The sequence below is a fragment of the Xenopus tropicalis genome, chromosome 8, assembly GCF_000004195.4.
Source record: "Xenopus tropicalis strain Nigerian chromosome 8, UCB_Xtro_10.0, whole genome shotgun sequence".
NCBI lineage: Eukaryota > Metazoa > Chordata > Amphibia > Anura > Pipidae > Xenopus > Xenopus tropicalis.
This window is the reverse complement of record NC_030684.2, coordinates 118,302,896-118,320,083: the sequence shown is the minus strand read 5'-3', so window position 1 is coordinate 118,320,083 and position 17,188 is coordinate 118,302,896. Positions and strand designations below refer to the sequence as shown.

The window sequence follows — 17,188 nt, the reverse complement described above, 5'->3', positions numbered from 1 at the left end:
ATTTCCGTAAAGTTTTTATGGAGAAGCAGCAAGATGAAAAGTTTTCTGGATGTAAGGTAAGCTTTAAGCATCAAGATAATGTGAGAATGGTTACTGTCTCAATGTATAATACTTATGTTCCCACTAAAGAGGTTCTGGAGTATATGAAAATGATTTTTGAGGAGGCAGAGTATGTAAAAGATGTTCTTAATGAGTACAGGATCTGGACCGGTAAAAAGCTGTTCAGAGTCAAGCTGAGGTATGATAACTCATCTGAAGATGGACTGGACCACCCAATTCAGACCATCAGCTTGAGAGGAAACCGAGGATTTCTGAAGTACTCAGGTATGCCGACTTTTTGTTGGAAATGTAATGATTTTGGTCATATGTCAAACAGCTGTACAGTTGGTTTGGTGTGCCGAGTTTGTGCTGGTATGGGCCATGATGATGAGGAATGCAAGATAATTCCCAGATGTTCCATTTGTGATGTAGAAGGGCACCATATAATGAACTGCACTAAATCTTCATATGCCAGTAAAGTAAAAAAGATTCCTGCTGGGAAAGAAAATAAGAACCAAGTACCCCAAAGAAGTGTGAGGGTGGAACAGAACCCAGTCGAAAATGAAGCACGCCCAGTGGTAAGCCAAAAATTAACCATACTGGAAGGGAAAAAGGCAAAAAAAATGACCAGAGGTGACAAAAGGAAGAAACGAAGGACCGAAGGTGTTTTCTCGGATGAGGAGAGTGAGATAAGAAGTGAGGAAGAAGGAGAGGAGGAGAATGCAGAGGAAGAAAGAATTGTCGAAAAAGAGATCGAAAAAGAAAAGATCGTCGGGAAAGAAAATGTGGAAGAAAGAAGTGAGGGTGTAGTGATGGAGAGAGAAGAAGGAGAAAGAGAAGAAGATCAAATAGAAGTGGTGGAAGAAGAAGAAGGTGTGTGGACAATAGACAGTATGGATCTAAGTGTCTTCTCTCCTGTTAGTGAAAGCGAATTCTCGGCAAGAGTGGACAGAGGCTTGAGTCGCTTGAGTGCGACTCCTGACTGTTTTCCCGAAGGAAGTAAGAATGACCCGGGGTGATTTACTTCCTTTTTGTGTTTTTGGTAATTTTGACTGATTTTTGACCTTGGTGTTTTTTAGTTTTGTTTTTTTCTCCTTCCTTTTTTTGCTTTCCCCTTAATTCTTCCTTTTGATGCTTATAAAGTGTGGGTCCCTGAATGTGAGAAGCATCAAGAATATAGGTAGAAGAAATGGAATTTTTGATTTTGTGGCCACATTAAATACCGATTTTTTTTGTATGCAAGAGTGTGGCATTGAGTTTTGTAAAAATTATAAGTTGCTATCAGATTCTTGGAAATGGGGACCTTCTTTTTTTTCAGGGGAAAATAATATAAAAAACTCCGGTATAGGATTATTAATTAAAGGTGATTCTTTTGTTTTTGAAAGTTATTTTGAAATCGAGCCAGGTAGAGCTTTTTGTGTTAAGGGTTGTTTTGGGGGTTTTAAAGTCAAAATTATGTGTGTCTATGGGAATACAGGTAAAAATGATAGAATTAAGTTATTTGAGAAAATTAGTTATTTTTTGGTGGGTTCAGAGCCTATTATTGTGCTGGGGGATTTTAATTGCATAATAGAAGGGAAAGATAGGATTGGAAGTAATAAATTAGATAAATCTTCTGTTGTTCTTAAAAAATTGATAAAAGATTTTGATCTAAAAGATGCATGGAGGTTAAAACACGGAGATAAAAGTGGTTTTACTTGGGCAAATAAAAATAGTCAATCCAGAATAGATTTTTGTTTTTGTTCAAATGAATTTCAAATACATGATTTTGAGTTAATAATTAGTGGATTTTCTGACCATAAAATATTGTGTGTGTCAATGGGTGCAGAAAATATAACAAGTACAGCAAGAAGGCCTTGGAAGTTGAACTATTTATTGTTAGAGGATGCAAGGATATGTGAATTGTTTGAAAATAAATATAAATTTTTGAAAAGTATGAAAGAGACATTTGTTTCTAAGAGTGTATGGTGGGATTGGGTTAAAAATGAATGTAAATTATTTTTTATAAGGAATGGTATAAAGAAAAAGAAAAAAGAATGGAGTCATTTTAAGCTTTTAAATTCTCGTTTACAAGGAATGTTGGCTTTTAGAGAACTAGGATACGATTTTAATAAAGGAATTGATGATGTGAAAAAAGATATTAAAAAGTGGATTGAACGAAGGGGAAAAGAAATTATTTTTAATTCTAGAGTGAAAGATTTTGAAGAAAATGAAAAGTGTTCAAGCTTCTTTTTTAGATGTGTTAAAAATAAAAATAATAATCAGATCGTAAGACTAAATGGTATTAATGATATAAATTATATTTTAGATGTCGTTTTTAATTTTTATAATAATTTATTAGGTAAAAAGGAAATTATAGATAAAAGTTTTGCGGAGATGTTTTTAAATAATTTAAATAGATGCCTTAATTTAAATGAGCAAAAGGTTTTAAAAGGGGAAATCACCATGTTTGAATTAGAGGAGGCAGTTAAAAGTTTTTCTAAAAATAAATCTCCGGGATTAGATGGCTTGACTGTGGAATTTTACTTAAAATTTTGGGATTTTATTAAGTATGATTTGTGCGATTTGGTGAATGAGTGTTTTAAAAAAGGTGAACTGACACAATCTCAAAAAGAAGGTTTGGTAACCCTTATATATAAAAAGGAAGATAAAGAAAACATTAAAAATTATAGGCCAATAACATTGTTAAACGTGGATTACAAAATTATGGCGAAAGTTATAGCTAATAGATTTAGGAAAATAATAAACATCGTGATTGAAGAGGGTCAGAATTGTGCAGTACCAGGAAGAATGATTTGGGAAAACGTGATATTAATAAGGGATATGTTATACGATGTTTTAGATAGAGATCAGGGTGTCAGTCTTTTTTCTTTAGATTTTGAAAAAGCATTTGACAGTATATCACATGATTTTATGTTCCTTGTTTTAGAAAAAATGAATTTGCCTATTGATTTTATTAAAATGATTAAAATTTTATATAATAAGGTTGAAAGTAAGGTTTTAGTTAATGGGTTTTTAACAAAAAAAATTAATATACAATCAGGAGTGAGACAGGGTTGTCCTTTATCTCCCATTTTATTTATTTGCATCATGGAGCCTTTAGTACAATTTTTTAGAAGAGATAAATTAATTAAGGGTATAAAGATTCCTGGAGGTGGAGGAAAGGAAGTGAAATGTTTAGCGTACATGGATGATGTGGTAGTGATATGTAGGAACTCAACTTCTATTAATAGGGTATGTTTTATTACAGGTTGTTTTAAATGTATATCTGGATTGAGTCTGAATTTGAGTAAATCAACATGTTGCGCTTATGGGAACTGGAATTTTGATATGTTCTGTAAATTCAAAGTTATTAAGAGTAGTGTAAAAATATTAGGGATTACTTTTAACCAGTCTCTCTCGGGTGAAGACGATTGGGCGGTTGTGTTGAGTAAAATTAGGAGAAAATTGGGTTTTTGGAAACTAAGGAACCTGTCAATTGTAGGGAAAGTTTTAATTATTAAGGCCGTAATTTTATCCCTTTTATTATATGTGTCTATTGTGTTTTTACCATCGGATTTGTACATGAGGAAATTTATAAGAGAAATCTTCGTTTTTATATGGGGATCTAAAATGGAGAAAATAAAAAGAGAAATTATGTATAAAGATATAGATAACGGGGGTAGAGGTGTGCCTGACCTAAGACTTTTTTTATCATTAAAACATGCTGCTTTTATTTTTAGGTTGTTAAAAAAAGAGAGTATTGTGTCCAATTTTATAAAATATAGCGGAGGTTGGTTCTTTAATAAATATAAATGGTTGGGAATTGATTTAAATAAACCGCGCGCTTTTAAAATCAGTAGGTTTTATGTGATTTTAGAGAAAATAGTGAGAAAATATAATTTAAATACATTTGATTTTACTGAGCTTGTAAACGCAAAACAAATAGTTAAAAGTTTTAAAAAAAATGAATTAATATACCCGGTTGAAAAATTTAACGCTAAAGTTTCTAAAAACATCTGGAATATGGTACTGAATAAAAATCTTACCAATAGTCAAAAGGATTTGGCATGGGCAGTAGTTCATGATTGCTTGCCAGTAAGGAACTTCCAGTACTTAAGAGGTTTATTAAATAACCCCAAATGTCCCAGAAATGGTTGTGTATATGATGAAACGGTAATGCATGTCTTCTGGAATTGTAGTTTCTCAAGAATGGTGTGGGAGAAGATGAGAGGTTTTTTAAAATATGTAGGAGAGCTTGAGTTTTTAGGTTATGAGCAAGTTTTTTTTGGACTGAACTTAAAATGTAAAAATGGGGATGCTATCAAGGCCTGGCAAATTATTAATGTAACCAAAGAAGCTATTTGGAAGTGTAGAAATATTTTAGTTTTAAGAAGGGATGAGTTAACTATAACCGACTGTATAAAATTTGCCTTAAGTAATCTATATATTTTGTATTTAGTTGATAAGAAAAAATTTGGAATGTCTGCCATGAATGAATGGAAAATTAAAGACTGGTATAAATTTTCTTAAAAAAATTTTTCTAAGAATATTTTCTTTTTCCTTTATGATGTGTCATAGTTTCTTTCTTGATTTTTTCATTTTTGATTTTATGAGCACAACAAGTGCAAAGAAACAGCAGCAACAAGCAGCCCAAGGAAGGGGAAAAAAGAACTTTGCAAGACTTTGCAGGAGACAGTTTGCTGTTAATGTCGTCATCCGCCCGTTGTTTGGTGTGATGCCCTTTCAGCCGGGACTCGTTGCAGGAGCTCGTTGTGTGTTGATTGTGTGCGCCAGAAAGAGGCGGGGCTATGTAAATGTTGGCTTCTGGGAGAGTGGTGAAGTTGCTGTTGCGGTGCTGAGTGGTCGTCGGCTGCAGCCGCGCAAAGAGACCAGAGCCAGAGAAGGGCTGTAGAAGATATCCGAGATGCTGTAATGTGGGGGCTTGTGTGTGAGGTGGGGGTTGGGGTTTTGGGGGGAGGATAGTGTAGGTGCAGGAGGAAGCGTTATGGCCCCTCTCTCTCCCCATGGAGGTAGAGCAAGCGAGGATCTGGGCCCGTCGGTGCGTGCGCAATTCGGGTTATCGCTTCTCGGCCTTTTGGCTAAGATCAAGTGAATCTGTTCTTATCAGTTTAATATCTGATACGTCCCCTATCTGGGGACCATATATTAAATGGATTTTTGGAACAGGGAGATGGAAGAAGAGCTTGCTCTGTCCACTCCACGCATCGACCTGGTATTGCAGTACCTCCAGGACCGGTGCACCTCTCTTATCCAGTTTGAAAAATCAGAACAAGCTCGAATCTGCAGCAGCAGCACAACAAGTGCAAAGAAACAGCAGCAACAAGCAGCCCAAGGAAGGGGAAAAAAGAACTTTGCAAGACTTTGCAGGAGACAGTTTGCTGTTAATGTCGTCATCCGCCCGTTGTTTGGTGTGATGCCCTTTCAGCCGGGACTCGTTGCAGGAGCTCGTTGTGTGCTTGATTGTGTGCGCCAGAAAGAGGCGGGGCTATGTAAATGTTGGCTTCTGGGAGAGTGGTGAAGTTGCTGTTGCGGTGCTGAGTGGTCGTCGGCTGCAGCCCGCAAAGAGACCAGAGCCAGAGAAGGGCTGTAGAAGATATCCGAGATGCTGTAATGTGGGGGCTTGTGTGTGAGGTGGGGGTTGGGGTTTTGGGGGGAGGATAGTGTAGGTGCAGGAGGAAGCGTTATGGCCCCTCTCTCTCCCCATGGAGGTAGAGCAAGCGAGGATCTGGGCCCGTCGGTGCGTGCGCAATTCGGGTTATCGCTTCTCGGCCTTTTGGCTAAGATCAAGTGTAGTATCTGTTCTTATCAGTTTAATATCTGATACGTCCCCTATCTGGGGACCATATATTAAATGGATTTTTGGAACAGGGAGATGGAAGAAGAGCTTGCTCTGTCCACTCCACGCATCGACCTGGTATTGCAGTACCTCCAGGACCGGTGCACCTCTCTTATCCAGTTTGAAAAATCAGAACAAGCTCGAATCTGCAGCAGCAGCACAACAAGTGCAAAGAAACAGCAGCAACAAGCAGCCCAAGGAAGGGGAAAAAAGAACTTTGCAAGACTTTGCAGGAGACAGTTTGCTGTTAATGTCGTCATCCGCCCGTTGTTTGGTGTGATGCCCTTTCAGCCGGGACTCGTTGCAGGAGCTCGTTGTGTGCTTGATTGTGTGCGCCAGAAAGAGGCGGGGCTATGTAAATGTTGGCTTCTGGGAGAGTGGTGAAGTTGCTGTTGCGGTGCTGAGTGGTCGTCGGCTGCAGCCCGCAAAGAGACCAGAGCCAGAGAAGGGCTGTAGAAGATATCCGAGATGCTGTAATGTGGGGGCTTGTGTGTGAGGTGGGGGTTGGGGTTTTGGGGGGAGGATAGTGTAGGTGCAGGAGGAAGCGTTATGGCCCCTCTCTCTCCCCATGGAGGTAGAGCAAGCGAGGATCTGGGCCCGTCGGTGCGTGCGCAATTCGGGTTATCGCTTCTCGGCCTTTTGGCAAAGATCCATTGGATTTTTGCTGAAAGTGTGACTGAAACGCTTGATTCTCGGCCTTCTGGCATCGGCTCCTACCGGAGTCTTAAGCCAGCTGCTGCTATTGGGAGGAAACCGTTTTAAGTTTTGAGGAGGGATCAATTTGAAGTGCCCGGGATCCACCTTGTGTGGTGAAGGGTAGCTTCCTTCAAGAAGATGGAGGATTTATTTGGAACACCATCGGATCTACAAACCAGATACAAGAATACAGCTGTTGTGGAGATACCAGAAGAACATCGTGGAGCTGCTGGATTGTTTTTTGTGGTGGAAACTCTGCTGAAAGAATGTGGAATTACGCCAAAGGATTTGTTTTGCCTACCGGAATATTACAACAGGGGAATCTATGAGCTTGTGTTTCATGAGACAGTGAAATACCATGATTTCCGTAAAGTTTTTATGGAGAAGCAGCAAGATGAAAAGTTTTCTGGATGTAAGGTAAGCTTTAAGCATCAAGATAATGTGAGAATGGTTACTGTCTCAATGTATAATACTTATGTTCCCACTAAAGAGGTTCTGGAGTATATGAAAATGATTTTTGAGGAGGCAGAGTATGTAAAAGATGTTCTTAATGAGTACAGGATCTGGACCGGTAAAAAGCTGTTCAGAGTCAAGCTGAGGTATGATAACTCATCTGAAGATGGACTGGACCACCCAATTCAGACCATCAGCTTGAGAGGAAACCGAGGATTTCTGAAGTACTCAGGTATGCCGACTTTTTGTTGGAAATGTAATGATTTTGGTCATATGTCAAACAGCTGTACAGTTGGTTTGGTGTGCCGAGTTTGTGCTGGTATGGGCCATGATGATGAGGAATGCAAGATAATTCCCAGATGTTCCATTTGTGATGTAGAAGGGCACCATATAATGAACTGCACTAAATCTTCATATGCCAGTAAAGTAAAAAAGATTCCTGCTGGGAAAGAAAATAAGAACCAAGTACCCCAAAGAAGTGTGAGGGTGGAACAGAACCCAGTCGAAAATGAAGCACGCCCAGTGGTAAGCCAAAAATTAACCATACTGGAAGGGAAAAAGGCAAAAAAAATGACCAGAGGTGACAAAAGGAAGAAACGAAGGACCGAAGGTGTTTTCTCGGATGAGGAGAGTGAGATAAGAAGTGAGGAAGAAGGAGAGGAGGAGAATGCAGAGGAAGAAAGAATTGTCGAAAAAGAGATCGAAAAAGAAAAGATCGTCGGGAAAGAAAATGTGGAAGAAAGAAGTGAGGGTGTAGTGATGGAGAGAGAAGAAGGAGAAAGAGAAGAAGATCAAATAGAAGTGGTGGAAGAAGAAGAAGGTGTGTGGACAATAGACAGTATGGATCTAAGTGTCTTCTCTCCTGTTAGTGAAAGCGAATTCTCGGCAAGAGTGGACAGAGGCTTGAGTCGCTTGAGTGCGACTCCTGACTGTTTTCCCGAAGGAAGTAAGAATGACCCGGGGTGATTTACTTCCTTTTTGTGTTTTTGGTAATTTTGACTGATTTTTGACCTTGGTGTTTTTTAGTTTTGTTTTTTTCTCCTTCCTTTTTTTGCTTTCCCCTTAATTCTTCCTTTTGATGCTTATAAAGTGTGGGTCCCTGAATGTGAGAAGCATCAAGAATATAGGTAGAAGAAATGGAATTTTTGATTTTGTGGCCACATTAAATACCGATTTTTTTTGTATGCAAGAGTGTGGCATTGAGTTTTGTAAAAATTATAAGTTGCTATCAGATTCTTGGAAATGGGGACCTTCTTTTTTTTCAGGGGAAAATAATATAAAAAACTCCGGTATAGGATTATTAATTAAAGGTGATTCTTTTGTTTTTGAAAGTTATTTTGAAATCGAGCCAGGTAGAGCTTTTTGTGTTAAGGGTTGTTTTGGGGGTTTTAAAGTCAAAATTATGTGTGTCTATGGGAATACAGGTAAAAATGATAGAATTAAGTTATTTGAGAAAATTAGTTATTTTTTGGTGGGTTCAGAGCCTATTATTGTGCTGGGGGATTTTAATTGCATAATAGAAGGGAAAGATAGGATTGGAAGTAATAAATTAGATAAATCTTCTGTTGTTCTTAAAAAATTGATAAAAGATTTTGATCTAAAAGATGCATGGAGGTTAAAACACGGAGATAAAAGTGGTTTTACTTGGGCAAATAAAAATAGTCAATCCAGAATAGATTTTTGTTTTTGTTCAAATGAATTTCAAATACATGATTTTGAGTTAATAATTAGTGGATTTTCTGACCATAAAATATTGTGTGTGTCAATGGGTGCAGAAAATATAACAAGTACAGCAAGAAGGCCTTGGAAGTTGAACTATTTATTGTTAGAGGATGCAAGGATATGTGAATTGTTTGAAAATAAATATAAATTTTTGAAAAGTATGAAAGAGACATTTGTTTCTAAGAGTGTATGGTGGGATTGGGTTAAAAATGAATGTAAATTATTTTTTATAAGGAATGGTATAAAGAAAAAGAAAAAAGAATGGAGTCATTTTAAGCTTTTAAATTCTCGTTTACAAGGAATGTTGGCTTTTAGAGAACTAGGATACGATTTTAATAAAGGAATTGATGATGTGAAAAAAGATATTAAAAAGTGGATTGAACGAAGGGGAAAAGAAATTATTTTTAATTCTAGAGTGAAAGATTTTGAAGAAAATGAAAAGTGTTCAAGCTTCTTTTTTAGATGTGTTAAAAATAAAAATAATAATCAGATCGTAAGACTAAATGGTATTAATGATATAAATTATATTTTAGATGTCGTTTTTAATTTTTATAATAATTTATTAGGTAAAAAGGAAATTATAGATAAAAGTTTTGCGGAGATGTTTTTAAATAATTTAAATAGATGCCTTAATTTAAATGAGCAAAAGGTTTTAAAAGGGGAAATCACCATGTTTGAATTAGAGGAGGCAGTTAAAAGTTTTTCTAAAAATAAATCTCCGGGATTAGATGGCTTGACTGTGGAATTTTACTTAAAATTTTGGGATTTTATTAAGTATGATTTGTGCGATTTGGTGAATGAGTGTTTTAAAAAAGGTGAACTGACACAATCTCAAAAAGAAGGTTTGGTAACCCTTATATATAAAAAGGAAGATAAAGAAAACATTAAAAATTATAGGCCAATAACATTGTTAAACGTGGATTACAAAATTATGGCGAAAGTTATAGCTAATAGATTTAGGAAAATAATAAACATCGTGATTGAAGAGGGTCAGAATTGTGCAGTACCAGGAAGAATGATTTGGGAAAACGTGATATTAATAAGGGATATGTTATACGATGTTTTAGATAGAGATCAGGGTGTCAGTCTTTTTTCTTTAGATTTTGAAAAAGCATTTGACAGTATATCACATGATTTTATGTTCCTTGTTTTAGAAAAAATGAATTTGCCTATTGATTTTATTAAAATGATTAAAATTTTATATAATAAGGTTGAAAGTAAGGTTTTAGTTAATGGGTTTTTAACAAAAAAAATTAATATACAATCAGGAGTGAGACAGGGTTGTCCTTTATCTCCCATTTTATTTATTTGCATCATGGAGCCTTTAGTACAATTTTTTAGAAGAGATAAATTAATTAAGGGTATAAAGATTCCTGGAGGTGGAGGAAAGGAAGTGAAATGTTTAGCGTACATGGATGATGTGGTAGTGATATGTAGGAACTCAACTTCTATTAATAGGGTATGTTTTATTACAGGTTGTTTTAAATGTATATCTGGATTGAGTCTGAATTTGAGTAAATCAACATGTTGCGCTTATGGGAACTGGAATTTTGATATGTTCTGTAAATTCAAAGTTATTAAGAGTAGTGTAAAAATATTAGGGATTACTTTTAACCAGTCTCTCTCGGGTGAAGACGATTGGGCGGTTGTGTTGAGTAAAATTAGGAGAAAATTGGGTTTTTGGAAACTAAGGAACCTGTCAATTGTAGGGAAAGTTTTAATTATTAAGGCCGTAATTTTATCCCTTTTATTATATGTGTCTATTGTGTTTTTACCATCGGATTTGTACATGAGGAAATTTATAAGAGAAATCTTCGTTTTTATATGGGGATCTAAAATGGAGAAAATAAAAAGAGAAATTATGTATAAAGATATAGATAACGGGGGTAGAGGTGTGCCTGACCTAAGACTTTTTTTATCATTAAAACATGCTGCTTTTATTTTTAGGTTGTTAAAAAAAGAGAGTATTGTGTCCAATTTTATAAAATATAGCGGAGGTTGGTTCTTTAATAAATATAAATGGTTGGGAATTGATTTAAATAAACCGCGCGCTTTTAAAATCAGTAGGTTTTATGTGATTTTAGAGAAAATAGTGAGAAAATATAATTTAAATACATTTGATTTTACTGAGCTTGTAAACGCAAAACAAATAGTTAAAAGTTTTAAAAAAAATGAATTAATATACCCGGTTGAAAAATTTAACGCTAAAGTTTCTAAAAACATCTGGAATATGGTACTGAATAAAAATCTTACCAATAGTCAAAAGGATTTGGCATGGGCAGTAGTTCATGATTGCTTGCCAGTAAGGAACTTCCAGTACTTAAGAGGTTTATTAAATAACCCCAAATGTCCCAGAAATGGTTGTGTATATGATGAAACGGTAATGCATGTCTTCTGGAATTGTAGTTTCTCAAGAATGGTGTGGGAGAAGATGAGAGGTTTTTTAAAATATGTAGGAGAGCTTGAGTTTTTAGGTTATGAGCAAGTTTTTTTTGGACTGAACTTAAAATGTAAAAATGGGGATGCTATCAAGGCCTGGCAAATTATTAATGTAACCAAAGAAGCTATTTGGAAGTGTAGAAATATTTTAGTTTTAAGAAGGGATGAGTTAACTATAACCGACTGTATAAAATTTGCCTTAAGTAATCTATATATTTTGTATTTAGTTGATAAGAAAAAATTTGGAATGTCTGCCATGAATGAATGGAAAATTAAAGACTGGTATAAATTTTCTTAAAAAAATTTTTCTAAGAATATTTTCTTTTTCCTTTATGATGTGTCATAGTTTCTTTCTTGATTTTTTCATTTTTGAGGATAGTGTAGGTGCAGGAGGAAGCGTTATGGCCCCTCTCTCTCCCCATGGAGGTAGAGCAAGCGAGGATCTGGGCCCGTCGGTGGCGTGCGCAATTCGGGTTATCGCTTCTCGGCCTTTTGGCTAAGATCAAGTGTAGTATCTGTTCTTATCAGTTTATATCTGATACGTCCCCTATCTGGGGACCATATATTAAATGGATTTTTGGAACAGGGAGATGGAAGAAGAGCTTGCTCTGTCCACTCCACGCATCGACCTGGTATTGCAGTACCTCCAGGACCGGTGCACCTCTCTTATCCAGTTTGAAAAATCAGAACAAGCTCGAATCTGCAGCAGCAGCACAACAAGTGCAAAGAAACAGCGACAACAAGCAGCCCAAGGAAGGGGAAAAAAGAACTTTGCAAGACTTTGCAGGAGACAGTTTGCTGTTAATGTCGTCATCCGCCCGTTGTTTGGTGTGATGCCCTTTCAGCCGGGACTCGTTGCAGGAGCTCGTTGTGTGCTGATTGTGTGCGCCAGAAAGAGGCGGGGCTATGTAAATGTTGGCTTCTGGGAGAGTGGTGAAGTTGCTGTTGCGGTGCTGAGTGGTCGTCGGCTGCAGCCCGCAAAGAGACCAGAGCCAGAGAAGGGCTGTAGAAGATATCCGAGATGCTGTAATGTGGGGGCTTGTGTGTGAGGTGGGGGTTGGGGTTTTGGGGGGAGGATAGTGTAGGTGCAGGAGGAAGCGTTATGGCCCCTCTCTCTCCCCATGGAGGTAGAGCAAGCGAGGATCTGGGCCCGTCGGTGCGTGCGCAATTCGGGTTATCGCTTCTCGGCCTTTTGGCTAAGATCAAGTGTAGTATCTGTTCTTATCAGTTTAATATCTGATACGTCCCCTATCTGGGGACCATATATTAAATGGATTTTTGGAACAGGGAGATGGAAGAAGAGCTTGCTCTGTCCACTCCACGCATCGACCTGGTATTGCAGTACCTCCAGGACCGGTGCACCTCTCTTATCCAGTTTGAAAAATCAGAACAAGCTCGAATCTGCAGCAGCAGCACAACAAGTGCAAAGAAACAGCAGCAACAAGCAGCCCAAGGAAGGGGAAAAAAGAACTTTGCAAGACTTTGCAGGAGACAGTTTGCTGTTAATGTCGTCATCCGCCCGTTGTTTGGTGTGATGCCCTTTCAGCCGGGACTCGTTGCAGGAGCTCGTTGTGTGCTTGATTGTGTGCGCCAGAAAGAGGCGGGGCTATGTAAATGTTGGCTTCTGGGAGAGTGGTGAAGTTGCTGTTGCGGTGCTGAGTGGTCGTCGGCTGCAGCCCGCAAAGAGACCAGAGCCAGAGAAGGGCTGTAGAAGATATCCGAGATGCTGTAATGTGGGGGCTTGTGTGTGAGGTGGGGGTTGGGGTTTTGGGGGGAGGATAGTGTAGGTGCAGGAGGAAGCGTTATGGCCCCTCTCTCTCCCCATGGAGGTAGAGCAAGCGAGGATCTGGGCCCGTCGGTGCGTGCGCAATTCGGGTTATCGCTTCTCGGCCTTTTGGCTAAGATCAAGTGTAGTATCTGTTCTTATCAGTTTAATATCTGATACGTCCCCTATCTGGGGACCATATATTAAATGGATTTTTGGAACAGGGAGATGGAAGAAGAGCTTGCTCTGTCCACTCCACGCATCGACCTGGTATTGCAGTACCTCCAGGACCGGTGCACCTCTCTTATCCAGTTTGAAAAATCAGAACAAGCTCGAATCTGCAGCAGCAGCACAACAAGTGCAAAGAAACAGCAGCAACAAGCAGCCCAAGGAAGGGGAAAAAAGAACTTTGCAAGACTTTGCAGGAGACAGTTTGCTGTTAATGTCGTCATCCGCCCGTTGTTTGGTGTGATGCCCTTTCAGCCGGGACTCGTTGCAGGAGCTCGTTGTGTGCTTGATTGTGTGCGCCAGAAAGAGGCGGGGCTATGTAAATGTTGGCTTCTGGGAGAGTGGTGAAGTTGCTGTTGCGGTGCTGAGTGGTCGTCGGCTGCAGCCCGCAAAGAGACCAGAGCCAGAGAAGGGCTGTAGAAGATATCCGAGATGCTGTAATGTGGGGGCTTGTGTGTGAGGTGGGGGTTGGGGTTTTGGGGGGAGGATAGTGTAGGTGCAGGAGGAAGCGTTATGGCCCCTCTCTCTCCCCATGGAGGTAGAGCAAGCGAGGATCTGGGCCCGTCGGTGCGTGCGCAATTCGGGTTATCGCTTCTCGGCCTTTTGGCTAAGATCAAGTGTAGTATCTGTTCTTATCAGTTTAATATCTGATACGTCCCCTATCTGGGGACCATATATTAAATGGATTTTTGGAACAGGGAGATGGAAGAAGAGCTTGCTCTGTCCACTCCACGCATCGACCTGGTATTGCAGTACCTCCAGGACCGGTGCACCTCTCTTATCCAGTTTGAAAAATCAGAACAAGCTCGAATCTGCAGCAGCAGCACAACAAGTGCAAAGAAACAGCAGCAACAAGCAGCCCAAGGAAGGGGAAAAAAGAACTTTGCAAGACTTTGCAGGAGACAGTTTGCTGTTAATGTCGTCATCCGCCCGTTGTTTGGTGTGATGCCCTTTCAGCCGGGACTCGTTGCAGGAGCTCGTTGTGTGCTTGATTGTGTGCGCCAGAAAGAGGCGGGGCTATGTAAATGTTGGCTTCTGGGAGAGTGGTGAAGTTGCTGTTGCGGTGCTGAGTGGTCGTCGGCTGCAGCCCGCAAAGAGACCAGAGCCAGAGAAGGGCTGTAGAAGATATCCGAGATGCTGTAATGTGGGGGCTTGTGTGTGAGGTGGGGGTTGGGGTTTTGGGGGGAGGATAGTGTAGGTGCAGGAGGAAGCGTTATGGCCCCTCTCTCTCCCCATGGAGGTAGAGCAAGCGAGGATCTGGGCCCGTCGGTGCGTGCGCAATTCGGGTTATCGCTTCTCGGCCTTTTGGCACGATCAAAAGTGTCAGAAGGTTTTGCGACTAGCACGTTACCCCTCGGCCTTGAGGCATCGCTCCTTTTCGGAGGAGCTTAAGCCTCTTGCTGCTATAGGGGGGGGCCTGCAAAATCGTGAGGAAGGGATCGCCTGGAGGGTCTTTTCAATGCCTAGTGCGGAGAAAGCGCCTTTTTAGGTATTCTGCTGCGGAGAAATGGAGAAAGAGGAGAATTCGGCGGCCAGTCCGGCGCGCTTTAAAAATACCGTGCAAATTGTACTGCCAGAAGAGAGACGTGGTTCAGACGGAATAAATATCGTGATGGAGGAAATGATCATGCGAGTTGGAGGGTTTATGCCCAAGGATATCTTCAGTCTCCCTGAATTTCCAAAAAGAGGATTATACGAGGTGGTTTTCCACAGCACCGAAGACTACAGGAAATTTAAGCGTAAGTACTATGCAAACAAAAATGATCATGTGTTTAAAGATGTGGAGGTTAAATTTTTGCATAGTGACACGGTGCGCATAGTCACCGTACAGATGTACAACCCGTATGTGCCATTAGCGGATGTGGTAAGGCACCTGAAAAAAGATGCAGAGGAGGTGGTGTTCCTTAAAAATATTGAGAACAGATTTGGCGTATGGAACGGGAAGAGACTGTTCAAAGTAAAATTCCATGAGAGCGATCTGTTTGATGACGGTATCTCACACCCCCAGTCAAACTTTAGAATGGGAGCGGAAAGGGGGTTCATGTTTTATTCGGGGATGCCTAAGTACTGCCAAAGGTGCAATGAATTTGGCCACATACCGCAGGACTGTGAGGCGGGTATAAGAATGTGCGGGAACTGTTTAGAATTTGGGCACATCACCAAGGACTGTAAAAGTGAAAAAAAGTGCTCACTGTGCAAAGAACTCGGCCATATGTACAGGGAGTGCCCCGAAAGGGGAATGGACTATGCAGGCGCGGTGAAAGGTGGGAAACAACCGAGTGTGGAAGCGGGAGGTGAAGAGAGAGTTGCAGTTCAGAAAGAGAAAAAACAGGCAGCGGAGTTAAGCACCCAGGTGCGGGAAATTAGGAGTGAGCAGCCGCAGAGTTTGGAAACTGAAGTGGAGGGGGAAGGGAAAGAAGAAATGGCAGTGGAGCGGGAGGAAAGTGAGGTGTTGCAGGAAGAGAGTCTGAGCGGTGTTCCCTATGTTGGATTAACTCTGGGGGATGAATTTTGTTTGTCCGGTTTGAGTGTTTTTGAAAGGTTGAGCCGGGATGCAGAAAGAGAGGACGACGAGAGAGCGGACAACAAGAGACACAAGCCGGACTCGGATTGCGGATCGTTGAGAGTGGTGGAGGAGATGGAGGATCAAGAAGATACAGTGTCGGACATTTCGGTGGAGGTGGTCGCAAGGAGGAAGGTGCCGGTGAGTGGGGAAAGGTTAAGTCAAACCCCAGAAATGGAAAGGTACGGAGGGAAAAGTAAAGATGATGTAACCTGATGGCGGGGAAATTGATCTCCTTAAATGTGAGGAGTATCAAATCTAAAATACGGAGGGCAGCGATTTTTGACTTTTTGTCTTCCTTGGGTGCGGACTTTATTGCTTTACAGGAATGCGGCTTGAGCAATGAAGAGGACTGCGAATGCGCCAAAAATGACTGGAAAGGGGGTATTTCATTTTGGTCCGGGAGTACTGAAAGTAAGAACTCCGGAGTTGGTTTCTTATTTTGTAAAAATGTTGGTGATTTTGTATCTTTTTTCGTAATTGAACCTGGGAGGGCGATTTTAGTTAAAGTTAATTATTGCGGAAGCATTATTAGGTTTGTGAATGTGTATGCCCCGGTAGAAAAGGAAGACAGAGCTGAGCTGCTTAATAAGATTTATTATTTTCTGCCAGGTGTAGAGCCAATTATAATTTGTGGGGATTTTAATTGCATTCTAAAGAGGGAAGACAGGAAAGGTCAAGCGGGGTTAGATGTAACCTCGGGTATCCTTAAAAATTTAGTTTCCGATTTTGTGCTACAGGATCTGTGGGTTTTGAGTAAAAAACAAACAGAGGGTTTTACTTTTGAGAGTAATAAATGTAAATCTAGGATTGATTTTGTTTTCGGATCGTCAGAGTTTATGACAAAAGATTTTGTTTTAGTGGCAAATGGTTTCTCAGACCATAAAATGCTGATAGTAGATTTTGTTTTGCGAGATAAAAATATTAAGAATAAAAAAAGGGATTGGAAGTTAAACGCTGATTTATTGGAGGATAGTGATGTAGTTGAGGGTTTTAAGTTAAAATATGCGCAGTGGCAGAAACAAAAAAAGAAGTTTTCTTCCGTTAAAGTATGGTGGGAATGGTTAAAAAGGGAGGCTAAAAATTTCTTTGTAAATATTGGCATTAAAATCAGTAAAAAGAAAAGAAGGGAGTATAATGAGTTAAATGTTAAACTGCAAACGATGATAAGATTGAGAGAAAGGGGTTTTGATGTGGCGGAGGAGATTAATGACATAAAACAGAAGATTAAAAAATGGATTGAAAATAGAGGGAGGGAAATAATTTTTAATGCAAGGATTAGAGATATTGAAGAAGGGGAAAAGTGTACAAGGTATTTTTTTAAGAAAATTTTAAGTAAAAAAGTGTTTATAGACAAAATGGAGAACGAAGAATGTATTGAGGGGATTTTAAAAAAAGTATATGAATTTTATAATAATTTATTTGCAGAAAAAGGATGCGATGT

At 39.6% G+C, this 17,188-nt stretch overlaps 1 protein-coding gene and 6 non-coding genes across 7 annotated transcripts; all 7 read left to right on the top strand.

The window, feature by feature from the left end:
* The first annotated feature begins 5,100 nt into the window (after positions 1 to 5,100).
* On the top strand, positions 5,101 to 5,288 carry LOC116407281. The gene has a single exon (XR_004220242.1). It is a non-coding gene; the product is annotated as a U2 spliceosomal RNA (small nuclear RNA).
* Positions 5,289 to 5,799: 511 nt separating this feature from the next.
* LOC116407145 lies at positions 5,800 to 5,990 on the top strand. Its single transcript, XR_004220108.1, has one exon. It is a non-coding gene; the product is annotated as a U2 spliceosomal RNA (small nuclear RNA).
* A 5,674-nt stretch (positions 5,991 to 11,664) lies between these two features.
* LOC116407262 lies at positions 11,665 to 11,854 on the top strand. The gene has a single exon (XR_004220223.1). It is a non-coding gene; the product is annotated as a U2 spliceosomal RNA (small nuclear RNA).
* A 510-nt stretch (positions 11,855 to 12,364) lies between these two features.
* LOC116407144 lies at positions 12,365 to 12,555 on the top strand. Its single transcript, XR_004220107.1, has one exon. It is a non-coding gene; the product is annotated as a U2 spliceosomal RNA (small nuclear RNA).
* A 511-nt stretch (positions 12,556 to 13,066) lies between these two features.
* On the top strand, positions 13,067 to 13,257 carry LOC116407143. Its single transcript, XR_004220106.1, has one exon. It is a non-coding gene; the product is annotated as a U2 spliceosomal RNA (small nuclear RNA).
* A 511-nt stretch (positions 13,258 to 13,768) lies between these two features.
* LOC116407142 lies at positions 13,769 to 13,959 on the top strand. Its single transcript, XR_004220105.1, has one exon. It is a non-coding gene; the product is annotated as a U2 spliceosomal RNA (small nuclear RNA).
* Positions 13,960 to 14,496: 537 nt separating this feature from the next.
* LOC116407075 (zinc finger CCHC domain-containing protein 3-like) lies at positions 14,497 to 16,752 on the top strand. The gene is made up of 2 exons (XM_031892408.1): positions 14,497 to 15,926; positions 16,071 to 16,752. The coding sequence occupies exons 1-2, from the start codon at positions 14,689 to 14,691 to the stop codon at positions 16,081 to 16,083; spliced, it is 1,251 nt and encodes a 416-aa protein (XP_031748268.1). The 5' UTR covers positions 14,497 to 14,688; the 3' UTR covers positions 16,084 to 16,752.
* Positions 16,753 to 17,188: the final 436 nt, after the last annotated feature.

Excerpts from the sequence above, each read along its gene's own strand:
- LOC116407075 (XM_031892408.1), top strand. The coding sequence starts at position 14,689 with ATGGAGAAAGAGGAGAATTCGGCGGCCAGTCCGGCGCGCTTTAAAAAT.